This window comes from Hyperolius riggenbachi, chromosome 5 (assembly GCF_040937935.1).
Source record: "Hyperolius riggenbachi isolate aHypRig1 chromosome 5, aHypRig1.pri, whole genome shotgun sequence".
In the NCBI taxonomy this organism is placed as follows: Eukaryota; Metazoa; Chordata; class Amphibia; order Anura; family Hyperoliidae; genus Hyperolius; species Hyperolius riggenbachi.
The window spans coordinates 273,733,068-273,758,812 of NC_090650.1; the positions used below are offsets into that span (position 1 = coordinate 273,733,068).

Below are 25,745 nucleotides of genomic sequence, written 5' to 3' on the forward strand. Positions count from 1 at the left end.
ATGGTTTATGCCAAGGAAGCCTAAATTCCAAAGTTATAAAAAAAAAAAAAAAATCTGTGGCTTTTTTTTTTTTTAATAAATAAATTGTACCACCCTGCACTCCTTGTCATTTCAGCATCACAACTCATCCCTTGCTCCACACTCCTTGTCGTATCAGATAAATTGTACCACCCTGAGCTGTCCACTGTACCACTGAAGTATTTTGTCTCCTGAGTTTTCAACACTGGGAACATCGAATGGTGTGATAAAACAAAGTTGTGATTCACCACCAACAAATGCTAGATTGTTGAATTTTAACCACTTTAGTTTATAGGAAAACCACACAGTAGTTGGGAACCACAAACTAGCTCCAACCACACAGATACAATATAAACAAAGAATTGACCACTTGTAAACTATTACGAATGTCATGACACTTAAATTACTGTGACACTTACTGTAACTGTACACTTAATACAGTTACTCGAGCTATTTTGTGGTAACGTTAAAGCATATCGGTCAGATCGTTCTAAAATGTAATTGCTTTTTTGTGCTATTAAACTAGAAATAATAATGTAATGTCTACAAAAATGCTTCTAAAAGCGGGCCTCCAATATAGCACACAGCTTTCCTCACCTGAAAAACGTACACAACCTTTGTCCAGGGACTCCATGAGGTACACTAACCTGAACAGTTCTTCACACAGAAAACACATAGTTAACATGTGAAAATAAACTAATCAGGAGGAGAGACTAAGTTTAATTTTCTTTAGTCTTCTGCTTTCTAGTGGACTTTAGCTGTGAGTACAGACAGACGTTGATACAGTTGCTCTTTAAGGCAAGTAAAGGTACAATATGTGCACTAGGAGAAGTATTCAGTATCCAGAAAATGAATATAGATCACACTCTGTCCTGATTGTGTCCTTCACTGAGGACTATGTGGCTTTATGACTCACAGTGGTATCCAGTCATAGGAAAGACAGTTTCTAATGTTATCAATTAGCAAAATTCCCTGGGCTGGTAACCTAAGATTATTCATGCATTAAGCGCTGCAGGAAAAGTTAATTGCCCTTGAAAATGGTGAATAAGGACATTTCCTAAAGGGCTGTCAATATCATTACTACTTTATTGCATGCATGAGCAGAGAAAAGCATTGGGCTGCCTTTTGTTTGGACAGAAATAACAGCTTAGGGCTAATCAATTTAAAGAGGATATTTCTCAGCCAAGTAGACTAAGCCAGTTTACATTTAATTGGCTGTAAGACTATCAAAGCTTATTAAGTACATGTCCCATTATTACCCTTTACGAGTGTTTATCTGATGAGGCAGAATTCCTAAAGAGATGCAAGTGTTCCCAGGACAGCTCTTTCTTTTTCTTCCACAGATCTGTTTTGCTCACATAACAGCATATTTGTAAAACATTTGAAAACTAACATTCTACATGCTGCCTGTAATCTCTGGCCAATTTACAGAAAGCTGGGATATATTGGCTATAAAATACTCTACTACAATGTACAACTGGGTTTTTCTTTCTGCTGGCCCTTGATTGGCTCATTTTTGTCTCACATGATTTTTCAAATAATGAAATCCAGTTCAGCAACAAGAGCGAGAGAACATCCTGTCTTTTAAAGGATACCTGACCAGAGGCAAAGCTACCTAAAGAAAACACAGAGGTATGTTCATGCTGGATCCACATACCTCTGTGCATTGCCCATTCCTTTCCTCGTTCCTCCCGGTCCCAGTAATCACTCCTTGCAAAACCTTACGTTTGGCTAAAGTCAAATTTTTAGACGGGAAAAGGCACCAAATGTTTGCTGATCTAACCCTCCAATTCCCCACCCCATTCTCTCCTCTTAATAGGCAGGAAAGAGGAGAGAATGGGAGGGTGATAAGAGGAAACATTGCAACAAGCCTGCCTCTTCCTGCCTGATGTTTGACAGAACTCTGATCAATAATTGATTGGAATGCCACCATTGCTAGTGCTGTGCCACCCAACAGAGTACAAAGCTAACAAAATAGCAATCAACCACCCATCTTAACTGATAAGAGAATAGACATTGCTGATCAATGCTTGATTGATATATTGACCAAAATCAATTGCAAGTGCTGTAATTCGCACACTTGTATGTTTCCCGTGTATTTTCCTGCAATGCATATTTGCATTATAACAGACAGGCCATGTAAATCAATGAGCTTATCCATATCTAATGTTAGTTTTCAAACGCGGAAAAAAAACACAGCCTACTGTATGTCTTCTGACACCTCCCATGTTCACTCTATTGTCTATATTTACCTTTAGTGGAAAAACAAACATTTTCCACATACGAACATGCGTGGCGTCTAAAAACATGCATGCAAAAATACGTGTGCGTGTTCAGTGCATGGAGATGTGAGGCATCTGCATGCACTGAAAACACTGATCTTCGCCATATGTTGATCTTCACACAGCCCTATTCTGTTTAGGATTGTAACACACAGTGATCATCACAAGGGCCTTACATGTGTTTTAACACTTGAGAAGCTAGGAAACAACATACACAAAGCATTGAAGTCAGTTCCTGTTTGGAGCTTCCTGGTCACACACGGGGGACACAGCTAGTGACACAGTCCTCTCAGTGCTGCTGATTTCAAACTGCTCACGAGACTTTGCTGAAAGGAAATACCAATTATGTATAGCATTTCCCAAAGCCTTGTCTATGAGTCTTACTTAAAATAGATAACTAAAAAAAAAAAAAAAAGCCAAAAGCACTGGAGCTATTGAACAAAATAACTAGATTCCAGCAAATATTCTACCAGAGTAGGCAATGAAATCATTTTTCCACCACTCTCATAAGCTGATGGACTAAAGTGAAGGGCAGGGATATGACAGCATTGCTAACATAAAAAGGAGTTGATTAATTAACCTCTTGAAGACCGTAGGCTTACAGCCCCCTAGTGACAAGGCTATTTTTTTCCAATTTAGACCACTGCAGCTTTATGGCCTCGTTGTAGGGCCGTACAACTCAGCACACAAGTGATCCCCCCTTTTCTGCCCACCAACAGAGCTTTCTGTTGGTGGGCCCTGATTGCTTTTTGAGGGTTTGTTTATTTTTTTATTTATTTGTTTTATTTTTAAATAAATGTGGGCATGTTTTTTTATCATTTTATTTCCCACCCTTCCTCTCTCCCCCTGGCAGCCAATCCCAGTGATTGGCTCTCATTGACATCAGCCTATGAGAGCCGATTGCTCTCCATGCCTCCCAAGGGGACAGCCGATTGTGACGGCTGTCCTCAGTACAGTGCTGCCTTCGATCGCAGCGCCGTACATTGTAAATAGCGGCGATCGTTGCTGGGAGACTTGATGGAAGCGAAGATGCAAGCGCATTGGCGCACACAATTTCCTGCAAAACCCCGCCCCATTAGGTAGTCCTGGGGCTGTCGCCGCGCTCACGGCAATTGGCGTGACATGGTTGCTAGGAAGTTAACGGTCATGATTGAACTTGTTGGATGGAATTATTTTTTTTCAACTGCACTGGCTATGTAATTGCATTTTAGAACTCGTACAAAAATCTGCATTTATAATCTTACTGGTTGCCAGTGGCGTAGCAATAGGGTTGCAGAGGTTGCGACCACACTGAGGCCTTTGGGCCAGAGAGGCCCTCCCTCAACCACAGTATTAGCTCTCTATTGGTCCTTTGCTGGTAATAATCACTTTTACAGATGCTTTGAATAGTAGTAATAATTACAATCTGTTCCCCATCCCCATCTTGCACCTCTGACACTGTGGTTGTCCTTGGTACACCTTATAAATGGTTATGTATAGAGTGCTTGGGGGGCCAATGAAATACTTGCACTGGGGCCCATAGCTCTTTAGCTATGCCACTGTTGGTTGCTGTACATAATAGCCATACTACACTGGCCAGCACAGTGGCATAGTGGTTAGCGCTCTCGCCTTGCAACGCTGGGTCCCCGATTCAAATCCTAGCTAGGTCAACATCTGCAAGGAGTTTGTATGTTCTCCCCGTGTCTACGTGGGTTTCCTCCTGGTACTCCGGTTTCCTCCCACATCCCCCCAAAAAACATACAGATAAGTTACTTGGCTTCCCCCTAAATTGGCCCTAGACTACGATATATACACTACACAATACATACATAGACATAGGACTATGGTAGGGATTAGATTGTGAGCCCCTCAGAGGGACAGTTAAGTGACAAGAGAATATACCCTGTACAGCGCTGCAGAAGATGTCGTCGCTTTATAAATACTAAATAATAATAATACTATCTACATTGTTCTTTCAGGAATTGCAACATTATGAATCAAATGTGCTCAGTGATGCATATTCTACAATTTGCTGAAAAAAGAAGGTAAAGTATTAAATGTACGCATAAACATGTAAGCGTATTTAGAATTGCTTTAAAAATTCAGTGCTACCACATGCTGGAGCAATGCCCTTCTTTATTATCTCCAGCAATGCATGTTGTCTTAAGGCTTCTTAAAGCTTAAAAAAGTTTAGATGAGCAAGGTCAGGACTGGAAGTTAAGGACACTGTCCTAGACAGGGACACAAACCACAATAAACCCCAAAAGAAATGTAAACTTCTTCACAAAAAGCTAAGAGATACATATAAAATTAAAAACTGGTCTCCAAACTCCTTCCTGATTGTATAGTTACCCTCCTATCTGCCTTTGACCCAAAGTAATGTCATCCCATGAGAAAAAAACAATTCTGCCATTGGTCACAGCAGCTGGTGTGAAAGCTGAAATGTTGTGTAATAATGTAATATCCAGTTCAGTATGTGTATTCTGGGAAGTCTTTTACAACAAACCTAATAATACAGCTGCCATGGGTCTAGAAATTTACCACAGCTGCTGACTCTTGAAAGGCATTTGATAACATGTATTAATGTCATATATATTAATTTATTTTTTTACAGTATGTTCATCTGTCAAGAGAAGTACATATCAATAATAAAGTACCTCAAACGTAGTTACTGCTAGCTGTGATAAACCATCCACATATGGTCCCAACACCTTGTGCTCCCGAACTTTAAGTGACTGGCGACTTCTGTAAGTAAGCAGATTTAAAGTTATGAAGCAACACATTACTAATGTACAATACGTGAATGCATTGTCAAATAAGAGAGGGAGAGAGAAAAAAAAAATGTTAGAGGAAGACAGCTGTAATGTTAGATTAATTGTAAGGTATATATTTTTAAAGAGAACCCGAGGTGTGTTTAAAGAATGTTATCTGCATACAGAGGCTGGATCTGCCTATACAGCCCAGCCTCTGTTGCTATCCCAAACCCCACTAAGGTCCCCCTGCACTCTGTAATCCCTCATAAATCACAGCCGTGCTGTGAGGCTGTGTTTACATCTGTAGTGTCAGTCTCAGCGGCTCCCCCGCCTCCTGCATAGCTCCAGTCCCTGCCCCTGTCCCTTCCCTCCAATCAGCAGGGTGGGAAGGGATGCAGGCGGGGACTGGAGTTCTGCAGGAGGCGGGGAGAGCAGCAGACTGACACTATAGAGATAAACACAGCCAGCTCTGACAAGCTGTTTGTCAGCAGCATGGCTGTGATTTATGAGGGATTGCAGAGTGCAGGGGGACCTTAGGGGGATTTGGGATAGCAACAGAGGCTGGGCTGTATAGGCAGATCCAGCCTCTGTATGCAGATAATATTCTTCAAACCCACCTCGGGTTCTCTTTAAATTGAATCAGTGATGTCAATGAGAATCTGTAAGGGGCCGTTTCCACTGCAGATGAATTGCAGTGATTCCCCATGTGTAAATTTGAATGCTGAATAAATTGTGTATAGGGAAGAAAAATTGCTCTTGCATCCGTATTTCAATAGCAAGTGCATGGCACAGCGAGAGAGAATCAAAGGCAAATTCGCACCAACACGGATGCCGCGTCAAGATTAAAAAATTGATGTGTCACCCGATACTGCGTCAAATTCAGAAACGGATGAGTCACCCTAGTGGGATCACAATCTTAGGATTTATAGCAATTGTAAACATTGCTGCAAAAATGGAGGTGTCACAGTGTAGCTGTAAGTACCTTAATTATGCTCCATATACTCTCCTGTACACTTGAGAATGCCCTCCAACCCGACCTGTGATGTGTAGCACATCTAGCCCCTTACTATCTTCTTTATAACAGAGACAGCACACCTCTAGAGCCAACAACGGTGATCTCACTGGGTCACAGACAACAGGAAGAGATGGAAGTGAGTTCAAAGTCAAGAGCTCTGTTTAGCATGGCCCAACTGGAGGCTCCTCATAGGTGGGGAGGTAGGTAGCAGGAAGACAGCAGAGCAGAAGAGCTTGACCCCCTTCCACAGACTCTTCAAGCAAGTTGACAGACTGCAGTCAACACAGAGAGGAGCCAGACCACATGGACAAAAATACAGCAACTGTGCTACAGTAAGCACAAATAAGTTCCACCTTGTTTGGTGACTGCTACGTTTGCCCATTGCGCTGCAAAAATTAAGGTGTGTGTCGCTTTCATTTTAAAAATAATAGGATTAATTTTTTCCCCAGACTGACATCACCTAGCCTCCCCAGAACCGTGTATAGACATGAAACTGGTATGGGGGTCAGAGTGATGTCATTATCTGGAAAGAACGATATTACCATTCTCTTAAAAATGAAAGCAGCAGAAATTGTATTTTTGCTGTACAAACAGGCAGAAACTTAGCACTAACCAAACACAATGGAATTTTTATTTCTGCACATGGGGGGAGGTCAGCCTCACAGAGTTTGGACAGAAGCCTGCAATCGACAGAATAGGAACAGGACTGCAATCATGCACTGCAGCAAAGCAGAGCTCTTAAGGAAGATTCCCAAAATCTTTCAGCAGGTTACAGATATCTTGTGATTTTATTGACTAACTTATTATCACTTTGGACTATTGGGTCTCATGATAGCAGTGTACACATCAGCTGGGGAGGAGTGTTTATCTGATTGAATAGCATCATAAGCAAAGAAGTTTCCAGCATCTTAGTTACCGATAAGTTCATTAAGGACAACTCGATTTGAATACTTGAGTATTTTTCTTGGTTGCAACGTGCTGACAAAAAAAAAAGTTGACTGATAAATTCTAGGGTTTTTTTTCTGCTTACTGTATGTAAAAATGTGTTTAATAGCGAATTTGAAAAAACACAAGACAACACATGAATCCGGAAAGTTTTGAGCATCATGAATGGATATGCAAAGAGTAAGGTTGCAGGCATCAAGGGCTTTCCACGAACAGGTGGGACCGATGTGTGTAGCACATATTCATTCAAATTTGGCTCAATAGAAAGGCACTTTACCAAGTAGATGCCGGGTAAGTAAAACAGTATATAAAGCAAATGTATAAACACTGTACCTACATTGGAGTTTCCTTTTAAACAATAGAAAAGCTGGATGTACTATATATCTATTTTTCTCTTTGCAGAATATCGGCATACCAAAATTGCAGATAAATCTATTAAATTGTAACACTATAATAAAAGAATTACACCAAGAGCAAGACTGCTAATTATAGCAAACAGCAATGTTGCTGAGCTGTATATAAGAGGAATTACGATTTAGGTTTCCACTGATCAGTTAGGAAAGAATTGGGAAAACGTCATAGTCGGTCAGGGTTAGTTCAGTTTATAGCGTGTTAAAAATAAGGAGGAGAATGGGAAAAATTACTATACACTATATCAGGAAACCTTGACACTTATTTCACTGCAAAAAAATGTTTGAATTCTGCAGGATATGTAATATCTTAGATACTCCAACCATTCTGTCATCACAGAATATCATATCATAGATAGAACAGTTGTGGATAATTACCTAGACTGCGCCTCTAGTAGTTAAAGGGATCCTCAAATGAGAGGGATACAAAGGCTGTCTCCTCATTCCTTTATAAACAATGCCACAAACTTCAAGTCTTGATTGTCCGATTTTCCACTTCCATGTAGTGTGACAGCTTACCTGCACAATATATTCAAAGTATGCAAAATCTGTTCCTCATATTACATGGAAGTGGGAAAATTGGGGAATTAAGAATGAATGTGTGTGCGCATCTTTAGGCTTTGTTTTTAGTTCACGCCCACCGCTAGCTACAAGCAAAGCTAGCGGCAGCCTGGGCCTTACCCCCTACAGGTGCTTCAGGCTGGGCTATCCTTCCTTTGCTATGTAGCCCCCCTTCTGCCCTGACTGGGGAGTAGTAACTCACATGTCACTGAACCAGTGTCCGGTCACCATGGTTACTTCCGGCCGGCGCCTCTCATGATAACATAACACTAGACGCCAAGCGGCAGGAGAGCAGATAGATTCAGCACTGGATCGGGGACATCTGACTACCTACACTGACTGGGCTGTGTGTGTGTGTGTGTGGGGGGGGGGGGGGGGGTCTGACTAACTACACTGGGCTGGGGCTAATATGTAAGCCAAAAAAAAAAACACAATCACAAGAGAATTGATATATTTTGCTAGCCACTTTATTAGGTATGTAGGTATGTCTTGCTAGTGCCGAGTATGACTTTGTTGTCATCGGAACTGCCCCAATTCTTTATGGCATTCTCCAGAAAGTTTTGGTCCATAGTGACATGATAGCATCATGCAGTTGACTCCTCCCACATCATGTCATGGTCACGCTCATTTTTGTATTGCGGCACACTAAGTATGCTGCTAGGGCCACAAAAACTTTAGCAGCACCTCTGTTTTGAGTCACACACCTGGAATAAGCATACAGCCAGTGATTGAGCTAGTGGTGAGCCGCCGCAGTGTTTAAGAATATTTTAGATTTAAGGGGGAACTTCAGCCTAAACAAACATACTGTCATTAAGTTACATTAGTTATGTTAATTAGAATAGATAGGTAATATAATCTTTTACCCACCCTGTTTTAAAAGAACAGGCAAATGTTTGTGATTCATGGGGGCTGCCATCTTTGTCATGGGGGCAGCCATCTTTTTGGTTGAAAGGAGGTGACAAGGAACAGGAGACACAGTTCCAACTGTCCTGTGTCCTGATTACCTCTCCCAGCTGCACACGCTAGGATTCAAATGTCAAATTCAAAATGTAAAAAAAAAAAAATTGCACCAAAACAGCAGAAAGAGAACAACAACATCAGAAATCCCATCATGCTTTGCACAGCATCAGGGGAAAAAAGCCCGGGCAGTTTTCTTCTGTGCAGCTAAAAATGAGGCTTGTATAAGAGAAACAAAGTTCTGATGCTGTGAAACTGTTAAAGAAACAACAAGCCTTTTCAGTGCTGCTGAGTCGATTTTTAGTCCGGAGGTTCACTTTAAGGATGAGCAGAGGAGTACTTTCAATTTGTAATAGCTGATTGTACCTTATATGCACATAAGCTTTACAGTAAATTGATTATTTAGTTTTGTTAAAAAAAAATGGATTATTTAGTACACTGGAAGTCCTTTTTAAAGCGGTATAAATCCCTGACATAATATTCAATAAAAACATGTTTTCCTACTTTTATATGCTATACGGTTAGCATATTTGCTTTTGTGCGTAAGTATTATTATTCATTTAGAAATTATACGTTCCCAAAGTACATTTTTTTTTGCTCTGAGAGCGGACTTTGCATTTTATTCATCACTGCTTTATTCATCTTCTAACTTAAAGTGGATCTGAGATGAACTTTTACTCATTGCATAATTGTGTTCCTTTCCTATTGTTTATAGGACATTCCTCAAGCCAAATACTTTTTTGTTTTTGTTTTAATACTCTAATTCCCTATAAATTAAACAAGCCACGCCCACAGGTTTTCAGAGAGCCTTGGCAGTAGCAAGGACTCATGGGACGTCAGTCTGGGCAGGAGGAAGGGGAGGTGTTACTAGCTATTGATTTCAGAGGCAGAGGGGAGGAGGGAGATTAGGTTTTTTTTTTTACAGGCTGAGTGCTCAAGATGCAGATAAGCCTGCCTCTGTGTAATGTTTACAAACAACATGGCCGCTCTCATTGTATCACAGCAATAAATAATCATATTCTATAAAAACTGTTTGCAGCTAGATTTGCTGTGTAACTTTAGATAAGATATGTAGACAAGTTACTTGTTATAGTTAGTTTTTCATCTCGGATCCGCTTTAAGCATAAATGCTATCTGATTGTCTCACTGTCTTCGAGAGAGTTTGCAGTATCAGAGAAGGGTTTGTTTACATTCCTCACTTGATACAATTTAACACAAGATAACATTATCTCTAGTTCGGATTCGTCCAGCTTTCCCTGCAGGGGAGCTTCTCCATCGAAACCCGATCGAACATGTCCGAAATTTGATCGCCCGGGATCGATCCCGCTGATCGAGCGGGAAATCGCTATGTGTGTAGCCAGCTTAAGGCCTGTGTTTAACCCTTTGAAAGCTGTTCTAGTAAAAAAAAATGCTGCTTATATATAGGGCCAAAATCAAATTCCCACAAATCTCTCTATTTTTAGAAGCAAGATTGCTCTCTAAAATGCTAGCGGTTTTGAGAGTGATTTACAATCTCTGGTAGGCCTCATTCCCACCGCACACCAAGCTTACGCGGGGAGGTACAAGGAGCAGAGATAGTCAAATAAACACTGCAATTTCATGATAAAATAAGGTGTTTGCAAGATCTAATTTGTTAAGTGAGAGTATTCTTGAATAACTGGGAGAAGAGGAAGACCATAGGATTATCTGGACAGGAACTTTAGGAGTAGTTTTAGCACTCACCCTTTAGGATCTAACAAGTCCCTGACCTTCTCATTGTAAATCTCCATATAGGAGACTTCCACTTTAAAGGTCTGAGAGTCATTCTCCAACTCGGTAGCTCTCAGGAATAAAGCACAGCAGAGTCGTGGGATAAGGCCGGGTTGGTCTGTTCCCCCCATCATAGAGAAAGATTTTCCTGAACCTGGAAAACACCAAAGGGAGAATCAGATCCCACACTCATTACAGCCTCTCTTACCATATAAGATTGGTTAATAAGGAAAATATGTCACTACCCATAGCTGTCGATCTTCAGGACAGTGGGGAGAACTTGGAACTAACAATTTACCAAGGATAGTGAAAGACTTTGATTTCAAAAGATCTTTTTACTCACCTGTTTGTCCATAAGCAAAAATACAAGCGTTATATCCCTGAAAGGCATTATCCAGAATTCCTTCACCAAGGCACTTGAAAACATCTTCTTGACCTGAAACACAACACAGTGTTCTAACATATACTTTCCGGCAACACCAATAACCAGCTTGATGTCTTTTAAAAGCCCATAGGAAAAACGGAAATATGGAACAATAGTGCCTTAGTCTTCTTGTACTTTTGCCAACTGTGGCCAATAAATGAGTGTCATTACTTCCTTTCCTCTTCCGACAGCTGAGCTGAAAGAGTGACTGGCATTCATTATGCAGCAGGCAGCCACTGCACAGCACACAGTGCTGATAAGGTGGTAAAATGATCGCTTCTTAACCAGCCATCTGACTTGCATCTGACCTACAGAATGCTTTCCTATCTCACTCTCTGCCACACATTATCAATAATTCACATTTTTATTAATGCTATGTATAACTGGGGCCCAAATATCAGCGTTATAATTACATGCTCACACTATACTCAAATGCAACGGAAGAAGACATGCAAAAGTCAAATCAGATACTCTATTTACTGGTATTCATATTTAAATAGAGGAGTAAAAAAAGGATTGTAAACTTTTAATTAAGTTCGGTACGCCCTTTTTAAGATGTGGTAAACTATAATTATCTGACATGTGACTTTGGTTTCGTTGGATCATTAGTTGGATATCTTCTGTACAACATCCTGTATTATGCATTTTATGTGCCTTCTATATGATGTCTGTTTATAATTCTATGAACATTTAATAAAAAGATAATATATAAAAAAAACAATTATTATCTAACAGACATTGATCATTTACCACCTTGCCACATTACCTTAATTGATATTAGATCACATCTCCAAAAAGATCTGATCTAATATTTCTCTTTCGAATGCAGCTCTATGATTTGTGCTGTTTGCTGCATTGCAAACCAAGAGGATCCCCCATGGACTTGCTTGACCTCCCACAGAACAGCCTTTCACGATCAATATTTGATCCAAAAAATGTTTGAACAATTGAGAGGTCTTTTTTGATATATTTTTCTTTATATTCAATGTTTTTATCGAATTTTAAGGTGGGCACACATGATACAATTTTTTTCATATTTCTTTTCAATTTGAGAATACAGTAACAATATCTTTTTCTGATTGATTGTAACATTTGAAATATCTGACCAATGTATTGCACACAGGTGTTTTTCTTCCAATTATAAAAAAAAATTTAATTTTTTTTTGAAAAACATGCTTGGGTATATAATATAAATCAAGAAATTGTCAATCTAACCTACACCATTTAAACTTCTGAAAAGAAAGAAAAAGAAAAAAAAAGAGGAAAATGTAACCATATTTCTTGCTTGAATTAAAACATTTTTAATTTTCTATACAATTTTCTATACAACTTCTATACAAACAGATTGCATTTATGAAATTGTTGTATAACAACATCTTTTTATTGTATCATGTGTGGCCACCTCAATACTAAATCCATTAATAATGTATAATGTGTTCCAAGCATTAGGTTACTGTAGTATACAGTATCGCCTTCCAATTCAGTATAAGCTGCCCTAGAACACATGAACACACGTGGTCACAAAACATGAAATATTTAAACAACGCATGCCCACTGCTGTTGTATAGATTATTCCCACAGCCAAGTCTGTTCCTCCAACAAACTGACTACTTGCTGAATAGGTCATCACTCAACCATTTACAGCAGGTGATCTGCATTAGAACAGAAGATCTAAACTGTTTTACAGTATGTAATAGCAGGGAATAAACTGCATTCTACCAATATCTGGTTTTCCTGTCAACAATAGATACATAAAGATGTAGTATAATAAACAATAAGCAAGCAATCAAAGTCTACTAAGTAAGTGGAACAATTTGCACCCCAATTTACCTAATTTCCCCAGAAATCTGATGCAACTTCAATCAGAGGTGCCCACAGGTGGTGTAAGGAGGGAAACTGGGGACTCGGCCGCCCACTGTCCTCTAAAGCAGAGCTCCCCAACCCTGTCCTCAAGGCCCACCAACAGTACATGTTTTGCAGAAAACCACAAACATGCACAGGTGAGGTAATTAGTGTCTCAGTTGAGCTGATTAACCACCTTTGTGGATTTCCACAAAACATGCACTGTTGGTGGGCCTTGAGGACAGGGTTGGGGAACACTGCTCTAAAGGATAACTAAAGTGAGAAGAATATGGAGCCTGCCATATTTATTTCCTTTTAAACAATACCAGTTGCCTGGCAGCACTGCTGATCTATTTGGCTGCAGCAGTGTCTCAATAACACCAGAAGCAAGCACGGGGCACATCTTGTCACATCTGACAATAATGTCAGAAACACCTGATCTGCTGCATGCTTGTTCAGGGACTATGCCTAAAAGTATTAGAGGCAGAGGATCAGCAGGACAGCCAGGCAACTGGTATTGCTTAAAAAGAAATTAAAAACAGCAGCCTCCTTATCCCTCTCGCTAGAGTTTAACACTGACAAGATTCCATACGGTGTAATTCCACTGCATTAAATTGCAAATCAGAAAGTAGTTGGTGGTAAGCACTTATGTCTCCCATGTGAAAGAGGCCTGAGTGTTGGGAGTTTAAACCTTGCTGCTACACTGAGCTTGCAACCTACTGGGCAGCATTCTTTATTTGATTTTACTTCTTAAATGATGTCAAAATTAAATACAATGAAAGGAAATCTGTATTTTTCTGCAAAGACTGCAGGCGCAGGTGCTACAGCCTACTGACCATTGCTCACAGTATGTGCAGATTCTTCTGCTGCCAAGGTTTACCCACTGCATCCCCATTATGTCTCCCCAGGCACAGACAGTATTATATTACATAAACAACTGAGCGCTTTGGAGTGTACAGCATTATACACAAAAAAAATCTTGCCAAAGCCACAGGGTCGCAACATTAATTAATCTCAGCTGATTGCTCAGTCTTGGAGAAAAGCATTTTATTTGGCTGAGAGTTCTAAATTGCAATGCTAACTTTTTCCTCAATATCACATTTTGGCCCCCTCCTTTAAGCCCCACCATTCGTATATCTAAAGAAGAAAATTGTGTGGGGATGGGATAACCCATAGAGTACTTGGGGGCCTCTTACTGCTGAAACATTATAGAATTCCATAGAAAGAGAAAGCAGGGCATTTTGTTTATTTTTGACACATTAACAACATTTATTGCGGAGATAGTCTGCTATGTAGAAGGGTGCAAGTATGACTGCACTCTGGATTCAACTAAATGACTCTGGATTACACCTCTTCATACACACCCACATTACAGTAACACCAGGCCATAGACATGCTATGTAATTCCAAAGGTGTATAATAATAATAATAATAATAGTTATAATTTAAGTATTATATGTAGGCCTCAGTTGCTTGAACTGATGTTGGGTAAAAGGCTTGGTCCGCAGAATATACCTTTAAGACAGGCTTTTGGCAGAAGAGATGATGCAGTCAGTTACCAGGAATATGTCCCTGGGGAAAGGACATAGGTCTGAGCTGCCCCAGACCGGTAGTCGACAGAAAGGTAAACAGAACCAATATTTACTAAACATAATAATAATAATAATTGGACCTAGCAGGGCAATTCTAATCAATCTCAGACATACAATTGGCATAGATTTTTCCATCACCACAACAGCTCTTAAAAAGCATCCGAGGTGTTTTTTGTAATACAAATGGGACACAGAGGCATGTACCTTTTCTTAATGACTTGTCACTAGATAAGTAGGGGAAGGGGCGTCCATAGCAGGAGAGAAACTTCTTTCCCTGCATCTGTGCACCTCTCCCGCCACCTCTATCCCTCCCCACCGAGTTCTCCACTGCCTCTATCCCACCCCTCTGCGGCTCTCCGCAGCCTCTCTGGTCTGTGAGGAGAATCAGAGTGGTGAGCTGCAGTAAAAAGGAAATCGACTGATTTCTGGCCACAGGGGTGGCAATAAGAGGCTCTACTTGATCCAGCTAGCCCCCGGGAACAGGTAGTATTTTTTTTTTATTTTACCCTTATTCTTGGGCTCAGGATTGCTTTAAATTAAGTATACATGTAAATAAAAAAAATTATCCAATGCTCAGATCAGGTAGTTTGGATGCCGTTGTAAATACCCTATGCAAAACACACATTCTAGTAATCATTACCATTATAACCCGAACGAAGAGTACATGCAGTAGCTGGTACAGGACCCCCACAGGCCCTCTAGAACAAGGGCTCAATCACTCTAGCAACATTTAAAAAAAGCTATTCCTGAGCCACTGGCAAAGGACAACGTTTCATTATTCCTGTAGATACAATCCTGATTATGTTGTGCCTTTCATATAAACTCTGTTCATAAAAGCTTCACCAGAAATTGACCAAATACACTATAAATGTTTCCAAACTACCAGCCAGAATTTGTAACTTTTAGACAAGATAAATATATTGGATAAACTCCTTCAGCACACAACATGCACACATGATTTATTTGGATTTAGCTCATTACATCCCCTTTCTTCATGAACCAAGTAGGAAATACGAGGATGACTTATTTGCAGCATGAGTCGAAAAGTCCAACCACAGTCTGCGTGAAAGTGCTGACCAAAAACACCACACGTGCTCATTACTGGGTTTCCACAATTCAGCATGCTGAGGTTCCACTGCAGCCGAGCACTGTAGAGCACTACACAGAGCAGAATATACAGGCTCTCTGCTAAAACAAAGCATCTGCATAGTCCCAGTTGCATGTTATACTGCTTAATCTAGTGCGTGACAAAACACTCCAGCCAATACATATTTTGATTTGTTAGAACCAAAGTCAAGTTTTTCTTTTTTTTTTTTTTTCTTTTTTTTTTTTTTTTTGCTGTCTAAGGGCCAAGGAAGTATATCATAACTTCCTATTCTTAAAGCAGGTGTCCCAGTGGAGATTACAACACTTGAAACCGTGAAAGCAGTAAAACATTATAATTGCCCTCACAAGTAGTAAAGGAAAATTTCCTCAACAGGGAGACAGACAACAGATAGATAGAGTTCTCATCCTAATCCCTACCACCTAACCACCCACTTTCAAACCAAACCACTCAAAGAAAAATGGAGTCAAGCCTAAGCTATGTCCTCACCTCTACCTAAGGAAGGAGCAAAAAATAAAGTGAGAGGATCAAAATAAAAAAAAAAAAAGTTACAAAAAGGTACAAGAAAACAAGGTGAAAGGCTTGCATACATTTAAAAGCTGTAGAAGGCAAAATGGGCCTGAGATATTGCCAATAGTAGCATATCAGTAAAGTTACTGATATTCTTCTATTACCTTATGTATGTCCTATCCTCACACTAACCTCCACCCATATATGCCCAACTCTAACCTCTCCACCACCTATAGTAAAACAAATGTGTGCTTGAAGCCTGTAGAGTGCCTTCTTCTACCATACTGCTATAGCCAAGCACCCTCTGCTAATATATATCCCTCTGCGGCTGTTGGAACCAAACTACCAGTACCAAAACTAACCCCGCCCCATCCCGGGGCTTGGCTAAAGTGCACATTTATAAAGTATCGCACTAACCAGTGTCACAACTGGTAGCCAGAGTTCGGCTAGCCTAGCTGTGTCCAGAGTCACCGTCTCTGTCCCTACCACTACCAGAATTTGGCCATATACCATAGCAGTTGCAGCCAAAGTCACTACCGCAATCCCTGCCGCTAGCTGGTGTTTGGCTATATAGTAGCACCTCCAGTTCCCAAATTACACAATGTGCACCGCCATAGCCACAATTTATATTGCGGCCTATGTTGGCGCCCGTTATCCCATACATGCCTGGGCCCCTCGAAAATGCAATTTAATGTGCTCAAGAGGCCTGCCCTTGTGAGCTTATATGTTGCTGTCGCTTTTAGTGTTATTTTCCCTCTTCTTGTCTGGATGCAATCATCGACGTGTTTGGCAATTTTAGCCCAAGTTTTTCCAACCCTTTCAGTCTGATCATTTTCAGGCCCGGAACCCACTAGAAAGCGCAAAACGCTATCGCATTTGCTAGTGATGTGTGATAGAGTTTTGCAAGTGATTTTGAGAGCGATTTTCCTGCTCCTGTTAGAATAGAAATGCTCCCAAAATGCTGCATGTTCTGTGACTGCAATTTCCCTAATCGCAATCACTCCAGTGGAATCTGTCCCATCCATTTACATTGGCAGAGCGTTTAGGGAAATTGCTAGCGATTGAAAGTGCTCCCTAAATGCTCAAAAAACACTCTAGTGGGTTCCAGGCCTCAATCTGATCCATGCATTTTCAGTGAGAATTTTTTTTTCCTTGATCCAATTATTTTATCAGACTGAGGAGCTGAAACCTGAACAACTAGATTGCTACATGTATGGCAACCACAAAGAGTTACAGCTCAGATGTTGTCCTGGCGGGTGGTTCTTGATGTACTTTTCAAATTTTGGGAGTGATGTTTGCAACTGTTAGATTTTTTCCATGAAGTTGTGGCTGGTTGCCAGCGCACAAGCTGCTATTGTGGTTTGTAGAAATATACTGAGCTCTGGCATCCCATACTGTGCTCGACAGCTTTTCCCAGCATAGCGCACGGCAGCAGGAAAGAAGTTTGTCCCATCCAGCTGTCTTCCAATGTCCCCAGAAAATTGTCCAGAGGCAATGTGCTCAACTCAGTGGAGTTCCATAAACACCAATCAGAAGGGTTAGCAAGCCCCATAGTGGTGTACCCTGGAAACACCACGAGGATGTTTATTTGGAAATTCATATGCACAGGCTCTCTGGAATATAATAGCATTTAGATTTTCAAGATGACTATATTTACAAGGATATTTGTGGATATATATTATAGATGTTCTGTAACTGTACTAGTGCTTGTAGAGTCTGTGTCTGTTCTGTGAGATTCATACATGCACTGTGGTTTGGCTCCAGTGTGAATCTTTTTATAGAATAGAATATACATTCTTCTCTATTCAGTATTTGGCCCTTGAGTGAAATGTTAAGGAGGTTTTTGCAAATGCAATTCCTGTTTGCATGCAAGATTCCCACACTGCCATAGACTACTCTGATGCACACTTTTTGTTTCTATGAAACTGAGCATATAAACAGTATTTCTTGAATAATTATGAAACATACACACACAAAATATGCATGGCTGTTAGCATTATATTTGCAAGCAAGCTGGAATTATTAGCTTTTCATAGAACATCTCTGATATATCTAAAGATACCCATGCACTTGTGGCCACACACAATGCAATATGACAAGGGCTGTGGAGTCGGTACAAAAATCATCCAACTCTCAGATTATGAAACCACAGACTCCAGGTATCCAAAATTGCTCCGGCTCCTCGACTCTGACTCCACAGCCCTTGCAGGGCTATAAAGTGGTTACAAAAATAATCTGACAAACTTAAGCAAGCCTTAAAGTGAATTACATCTTACCTGCATATTTTGAAGTGTTTGTCTCATCCATTGACCAAAAACAGTAATCAAATGCAAACACCTGCAAAAGAAATGAGCAATATTTCAGATGCAAAAGAAATCCCATTATTTGAAGAACATTTTTGCACTTTCAGTGGAGAATGGCAAAACATATAGTTGTAGAAAGACAAGGCTTAATAAGGGTCTCCTTTTGAAGAACCTAGGTTATACTCATCTACTCTATAGCGGTCTGAATGCTGGAAGGTCCCTCAGTACTGCCAGCTAATGTGCTCTTTATCCCTCGCTGACATCCTTTTGGGTGACTAACATTCATGTTGACACTAACAATTCTGTTGCCACTAAACTTCTGTCACTTACTTCCTATTACGGCCTGTCTCAGTGGTCCACTGCTCCAACTCACTCTAATGGTCATACCCTCGACCTCATATTCACTTGTCTCTGTTCTATCACTGATTTCACTAATACTCCTTGTCACAGGAGCCCTAGTGGCTGACCGCACTTAGCCTTCCAAACGGTGCCAGCGCACAGATCGTGCGAACTCTGGTCGCAGTCAATGCGCAGGAACCTTAAGAATTAGCCGCAGACAGCCCAGAAGGGAGCCTGTGAGACACGGGTAATTACAACGTACACACGATTCCACGGTATCTGCCACCACCACTGGTATGGGCCAGTGGACCCGATTTACTGACTGACTAGTCCTGCGAATAAAACGGTTAAACACACGGTATTCTGTCTAGCCAACAACAAACAAACAGTAGCGTATCTTCAGAGACCCGGGATCAGTTCTGTGTGTGCTGATAAGCAGGGTAGCGGAACAGTGAATGACTTGGAGGAAGTCTTTTATTCACAGCAATATAAATAATTAATATATACAGACAATTATTAAAATCAATAATTATTAAAACAGTAATAGCCAGTATAAAAAATAAAAGAAGGGAGAAAAATACTTAGTTCCTGGAAAGATGTCCTTTTTGTGGGAAAAATCAGTTCTGGGTTTCAATCAAAGTTCAGAGTTCAGACCAGGTGGATGCCAGCATATCCTCAAGCTGGCACCGATGAGTTCAAGATGTTTTCAGGGTGGAGGACACTGAGTTTGGGTCCTCTGCCATTCTTATGCCCCTTATTCAGTAGGAGGGAGTGAGGGCGGGCCCACACACCCCCTTAGAACATGAGATGAGTCCTCCCCTTGTCCTGGGAACCAGAAATCATACCTTAACCATATATGGGCTCTATCTCACAGAACCGTACAGGTCAGGGCAGATTTACTAATATTTTCAGGTCTGCCTTGATGTACCCAGCAGCCTGATACCAAACATGAGGGGTGGGACCCTTGTGGTATCAGCAGGGCACTTTCGAACTGCCTAACTGGCAGTCTTTCCCTCAGAATGGTCTGAAATTTCATCAGAACCAGCGCCAGATAGGGCCAAGCATGCTCTGTTAGTTTGGAGAGTCTGCCAGCCTGGCAACACAGAAAATATGATACATATAGCAGTTTATGGAATATGAGATACCCCTGGGATTGATAGCAGGTCATTCCCAGGCAAAGGCTCTTTGAAGTTTGGGGCAGCTAGCTAGGTGTCAGCTCCCCTGCTGGGAGGGAGCCGGAGGGTCTGGCTTTTCTCCCAACTAGATTGCTTCTGTCATGGTCTATAGCTGATGGATGGGCCATCAGCACAGCTTGAAGCCAGGGACTCTCTGGGCCCAGGCTCATTAGCATATCAAAAGAGCCATCCTGCAGTTCCGCTGATGCTATCTCTCTGCTGGGAAAAGGACTTCAGCTGCCCCTACACACTCAACCCAGATTGTATCGATTTGAAGCGCAATCGATGCAGAGAATCGAGTGCGATCGCTTTTCTTCACGGGCGGTTACAGGACGCGCCTGCGGCCCCACAACCGTCCGTGACGCTCCTCTCCCGCTCTCTGATTTTAACTTACTAAACTTCTCTCTCTCCCCCTCTCTTCCTACCACGCTGCCTCAAGCACGCTCACACATACGCAGGAACTACCGCAACATGCAATCTGTCTCTGATGCCCTGGCACCTCTCCTCACACAACCTTTCACTGACCCTGACTCAGCAGCTGCACACTACCACAGCTCAATCACACAAGTCATGGATGCAATCGCACCCCTCACCAATGTTCGCCCAGACCGTGTCAGTCGCCAACCCTGGCTGACCAAAGCTACTAAACAGCTAAAGGGATGCTCTAGGCTAGGGTAGTTGAACGGCGTTGGAGAAAAACCAATAATAATGAGAATTTCATTTCCTACAAAAAAGCATTGAAAAAGTGTAAGGGATTGCGGAGATGCCGCCGCATCAGAGAGTGGCATGGCGGCTATCTCCGCGTCTCAGCCGGTGGTTTCCGCCGCGCGGATACATGATGGAAATATGCCTGAGATTGTGGGGAATGAGGAGGAAGCCGCCGCAGCGCCGAGTGGCATGGCGGCTGTCTCCACGTCTCAGCCAGCTGCTTTCGCCGCATGGTCGCATAGTGGAATTTTGCCTGCTCCTTCAGTCGCACATAGACTGAGGTCTACGAGCGCACGCGTGCACAGACAGGATCTTTATGCAAGCAGAAGGGGAGTCAGCTGATCAGCCGGTCAGCCGACTCCAGCACTGATACTGATTGGCTGAGCGACTGGGGCGGTGTTTAAGAGCTATATAGAACAGGCCTGTCAGTTGTTCCTCGTCTGCTGTTGCATATGCTACGTGTTATCACTCAGACCCATAGTCAGATCCGAAAGTGTGCCTAGAACAGCAGGAGCTGGGGGTCCACACTTAGACAGATTCTGTTGATAGCTTAAAGTATTAATTGAATTGTATTTGTTATGACCCTCTGCTAGCCTTGACTACTCTTCTGTCTTGTGATTCTGTACCTTTGCCAATCTGATCCAGTTGCCGACTTGGCTATCCCTCACTCTGATTCTGTCTTCCGCCTCTGTACCGTATCTGTCCATGTGTTGCCGAACTTGCTTGTCTGACTCTTCTGCCCTCACCAGGGAGCTAGTCCTGGTGAGGGGTTCTCAGTTTAGTTATCACCTGCTCCACAGGTTGATAGCTGCAGTATAGTCTGAATCACCTGCTCCTCAGGTTGATAGCTGCAGTATAGTCTGAATCACCTGCTCCTCAGGTTGATAGCTGCAGTATAGTCTGAATCACCTGCTCCTCAGGTTGTTAGCTGCAGTACAGTCTTAATCACCTGCTCCTCAGGTGACTAGCTATCATTATATGCTGTCTGCGTTCCCTGCCCCTCAGGGGATCACCTCTTGCAGTACAGTCTGAATCACTCGCTCCTCGAGTGATCTCGCTACATTGTCTTACTGTGCATCACCCGCTCCTCGGGTAAACCTATCATTGCTCCTCTGAGTCTCCAGCTTTCTGGAATACTAATTACTGTGTTGATTAGAGATACCCCCTTCACCAGCTCCTCTGGACAGTCGGTATCTCCATCTATATTTACTGTTGCACCAAACACCATCTTACATCTTTGTATCCTGTGTGTCTTGCTATACTTGTATTATTGGTGATTCTGCAGATCACCACATCAGGTATAACATCTGTATTATTGGTGATACTGCAGATCACCAATAATCAGAAAATCCTTTCTGGCTGACACCGATCGTTACAAAATGTTTAAAATTGCTCTCTCTTCTGCAAAACAATCATACTTTTCCTCCCTCATATCCTCCCACTTGCACAATCCAAAGTGCCTGTTCAGCACTTTCAACTCCCTTCTACATCCACCCCCTCCTTCTTCATGCTTATCAGCTGAAGAATTTGCAACATACTTTACAGATAAAATTGCCAAAATCCGCAGTGTGTTTTCTATGCAGACATCAAACTCCATCTCCACTCCTCTTCTCGACTGCTCTCTTTCCAGTTTCTCTCCACTCTCCGAACATTCGCTCTCCTCTCTTATCTCCAAATCCCATCTAACCACCTGTTCTTTGGATTCTATACCATCACATCTCATTCCACAGCTAGCCACATCCCTCATCCCTGCCCTAACATCGCTATTTAACCTATCCTTCTCCACTGGAATTTTTCCATCCTCACTCAAGAAGGCTGTTGCAACACCACTACTTAAAAAAACCATCTCTAGACCTCATCGAACTTGCTAACTACTGCCCAGTGTCACTTCTCCCTTTTGCATCTAAATTAGTAGAACGCCATTCATGCTTAACTAAGTCAGTATTTATCTGCAAATATCTTGCTTGATCAGTTCCAGTCTGGCTTCCGGGCAAATCACTCCACAGAAACAGCCCTCACCAAAGTAGCCAATGATCTCCTCACAGCTAAATCCAAAGGCTATTATTACATACTCATCCTTCTAGATCTGTCATCAGCATTCGACACTGTCGACCGCACTCTACTCCTACAGATCCTTTCATCTATAGGAATAAAGGACCTCGCTCTCTCCTGGATATCTTGCTACCTCTCTGGAAGGTCTTTCACTGTTTCTTATTCAGATCAGGCCTCCTCTTCACATCCTCTGTCTGTAGGGGTACCTCAAGGCTCTGTCCTTGGCCCCCTTCTCTTTTCCATCTACATGCACGTTCTTGGTAACGTAATCAACTCATTTGGTTTTCAATACCACCTATATGCAGATAATACACAACTGTACCTCTCGGCCCCAGACCTTAACTCCCTCCTCACATGGGTTCCCGACTGCCTGTCCGCTATATCCACTTTTATGTCCTCTCGCTTCTTAAAACTTAATATGAATAAAACTGAACTAATAGTCTTTCCACCATCCCTGTCCACCTCTTTGCCTGATATTACAATAAATGTTAACAACACGTCTATAACTTCAGTTCCCAAAGCACGGTGCTTAGGGGTAATAGTTGATTCTTCTCTCTCATTTATTCCTCACATTAACTCACTAACCAGCTCCTGTCATCGCCAACTCAAAAACATAGCATGTATCCGACCTTTTCTCTCTCATTGCACAACCAAAATGTTAGTACATGCTCTTATTATATCTCGATTGGAATATTGCTTGGTGGACTTCCAACTAACCGACTAGCACTGCTCAATTCCATACTGAACTCTGCTGCTCGACTTATTCATCTCTCCTCTCGCTCTTCCTCTGCTGATCCTCTCTGTCAAGCTCTTCACTGGCTACCAATTAACCAGAGGATTCAGTTCAAACTCTTAACTCTAACCTACAAAGCTTTCCACAATCTCTCTCCCCTGTACATCTCCTCTCTAGTCTCCAGATACCAACCTAACCGCAATCTCAGATCTGCACACGAGCTTCTTGTATCCCCTTCTACAATTACCTCCTCACATTCACGTGTACAAGACTTCTCACGTGCCTCACCCCTCCTCTGGAATGCCCTTCCACAGCACATCCGCCACTCTCCCACCTTTGAAATCTTTAAACGCTCTCTCAAAACCCACCTTTTCCGACAAGAATATTCTCTAGCGTAGGCCATGCACCCACTAAATAACCTAATTACGCACTGCCTCTACATATACTGTATACTTCCCCCACCTCTTGTTTCTACCCCATTCCTTTAGATTGTAAGCTCACAAGGGCAGGGCTCTCACCCTTTTGTGTCATTGAATGTTATTCATTTACTTGCTTGCACAAAGTTAGACATTTATACATTTTAGTCATCATGTTAAATTTGCTATTGTAATCAGCAGTTCTGTATTTTGTATCAGTGTTCATATTTGATATACCGGTATATCATTGTCTGTATCATTATGTATCCCTTGTTTGTTTTCTTACATTGTACAGCGACACGGAATAGGTTGGCGCTTTATAAATAAATAATAATATTTAATCCACTGATTTATGTCACTGCTGTGTGTAGCCTAGGGCTGCAGCTATGCATAATGAAGAGCAGCCAGGATGGAATCCCTGAAGCACAATGGCAAAGTCACAGGCTTTAATTTTGTGGCTTGTTATGCCACTGACCCATAGAGCTTTGATGTTTCTATTGGGAGTTAGCAGGCACAGCACAGCACAGGCACAGCAATAGCAATTCTGGAAGAGGCAATACCTGTCATCTACTCTACAAAAAGAAAGGTGGGTTGATTTTCTCCATTGTCACCACTGGTCTAATTAAATATTTTTACCCATGTGGAAAACCGTTTCCAGCAGAGAAAGAAGAACTAACTTTTCCCATCAACTGTTACCTAAAACTAGCTTACACTGGAGTTGGACTTTAAACCAGGACTAAAGCCAAATAAAGAAGGCAGCACAGCATTTAAAACAATAGCGCTATTAACAATTCTGAAGCCGGGCGGATCGCTGGTAACCAGTCTTATCACCCGAACGATAGTCTGTACACACGTCGGATTTGACGCGAAAACGTCCGAACGACGGAACGTTCAAACGACGGGTCGTTCGCTAAAATCCGACGTGTGTATGGGCCTTTAAGGTCCGTACACACGCCGGACTGGAGGCAACGACGGGTCCGTCGTCACCTCCCGCTGGGTGGGCGTTCCAGCGACAGTCCGGCGTGTGTACAGTCTGTCGGCGGACTGATACGGCTGTTTCTGAGCGATCCGCCCGGCGGATCGCTCAGAAACAGCCGTACGTACACACGCCGGACTGTCGTTGGAACGCCCACCCAGCGGGAGGTGACGACGGACCCGTCGTTGCCTCCAGTCCGGCGTGTGTACGGACCTTTAGGCCAGTTTCACACTTGGAACCAGCAGTAGCGATGGGATCGGATGAAAGCCTTTGGGGATTTCTGCTTTAATACGCGGTAATCCCCTTTCTGGTCTAAAGCCAAACAGGAAGTGAAGCTTTCTAGCGCTCACTTCCTGTGGCAGAACTATGAATTTCTACAGAAGTGTGTTAAAAAAATATGCTTCCTCACATGAGTGTCGCAATGCCGATGCGAAAATGTATATAAAAATCTGGGTCGTCATAAACTTGCATGACTTCCAGTCTGCTGCACGCTGTCGTGCAAGCCGGCCGCCAACACGCGGATGCACTAGTGTTGTCCATGTGGCAAAAATGTCACTTCTGCATTGCACCAGTCAAGTAAGAAAAGCCCTATAGACTTTCATTACCAAGCATTACTGTGTGGTAAGCAAAGCAAAAGAAAACACCCCAGTGTGAAAAGGGCCTCATTGTGTAAACAGTTTGCACATACTTTTTGATGCATTGTGCTGCACTGGCATACTGGGATGATGCGCTAAACTGCGATAATATTCACGGCAATATTACAGTTACTACCGGCAACGTGTAGCACAAGTTAACCTATTTGTCTGTGACCAACGGTACTAGAGTAGTGCGAGCATTGCTATGGTAACGTACGCTACCAAGGAGCCTTACATTTGCGATACTCAAGTACCATGAGCCACGC

At 42.1% G+C, this 25,745-nt stretch overlaps 1 protein-coding gene across 4 annotated transcripts in view; it reads right to left on the reverse strand.

The window, feature by feature from the left end:
* KIF13A (kinesin family member 13A) overlaps positions 1 to 25,745 on the reverse strand; it is a 164,899-nt gene that overhangs the window by 113,019 nt on the left and 26,135 nt on the right. For all 4 annotated transcript variants that reach the window (XM_068236944.1, XM_068236945.1, XM_068236943.1 and 1 more), the window contains exons 2-5: positions 18,419 to 18,479; positions 11,013 to 11,105; positions 10,643 to 10,823; positions 4,937 to 5,024 (exon numbers count right to left, since the gene is read on the reverse strand). In XM_068236944.1, coding sequence (XP_068093045.1) covers positions 4,937 to 5,024; positions 10,643 to 10,823; positions 11,013 to 11,105; positions 18,419 to 18,449 — 393 coding nt within the window. In that variant the 5' untranslated portion in view covers positions 18,450 to 18,479. The remainder of the gene's footprint in view (positions 1 to 4,936; positions 5,025 to 10,642; positions 10,824 to 11,012; positions 11,106 to 18,418; positions 18,480 to 25,745) is intronic.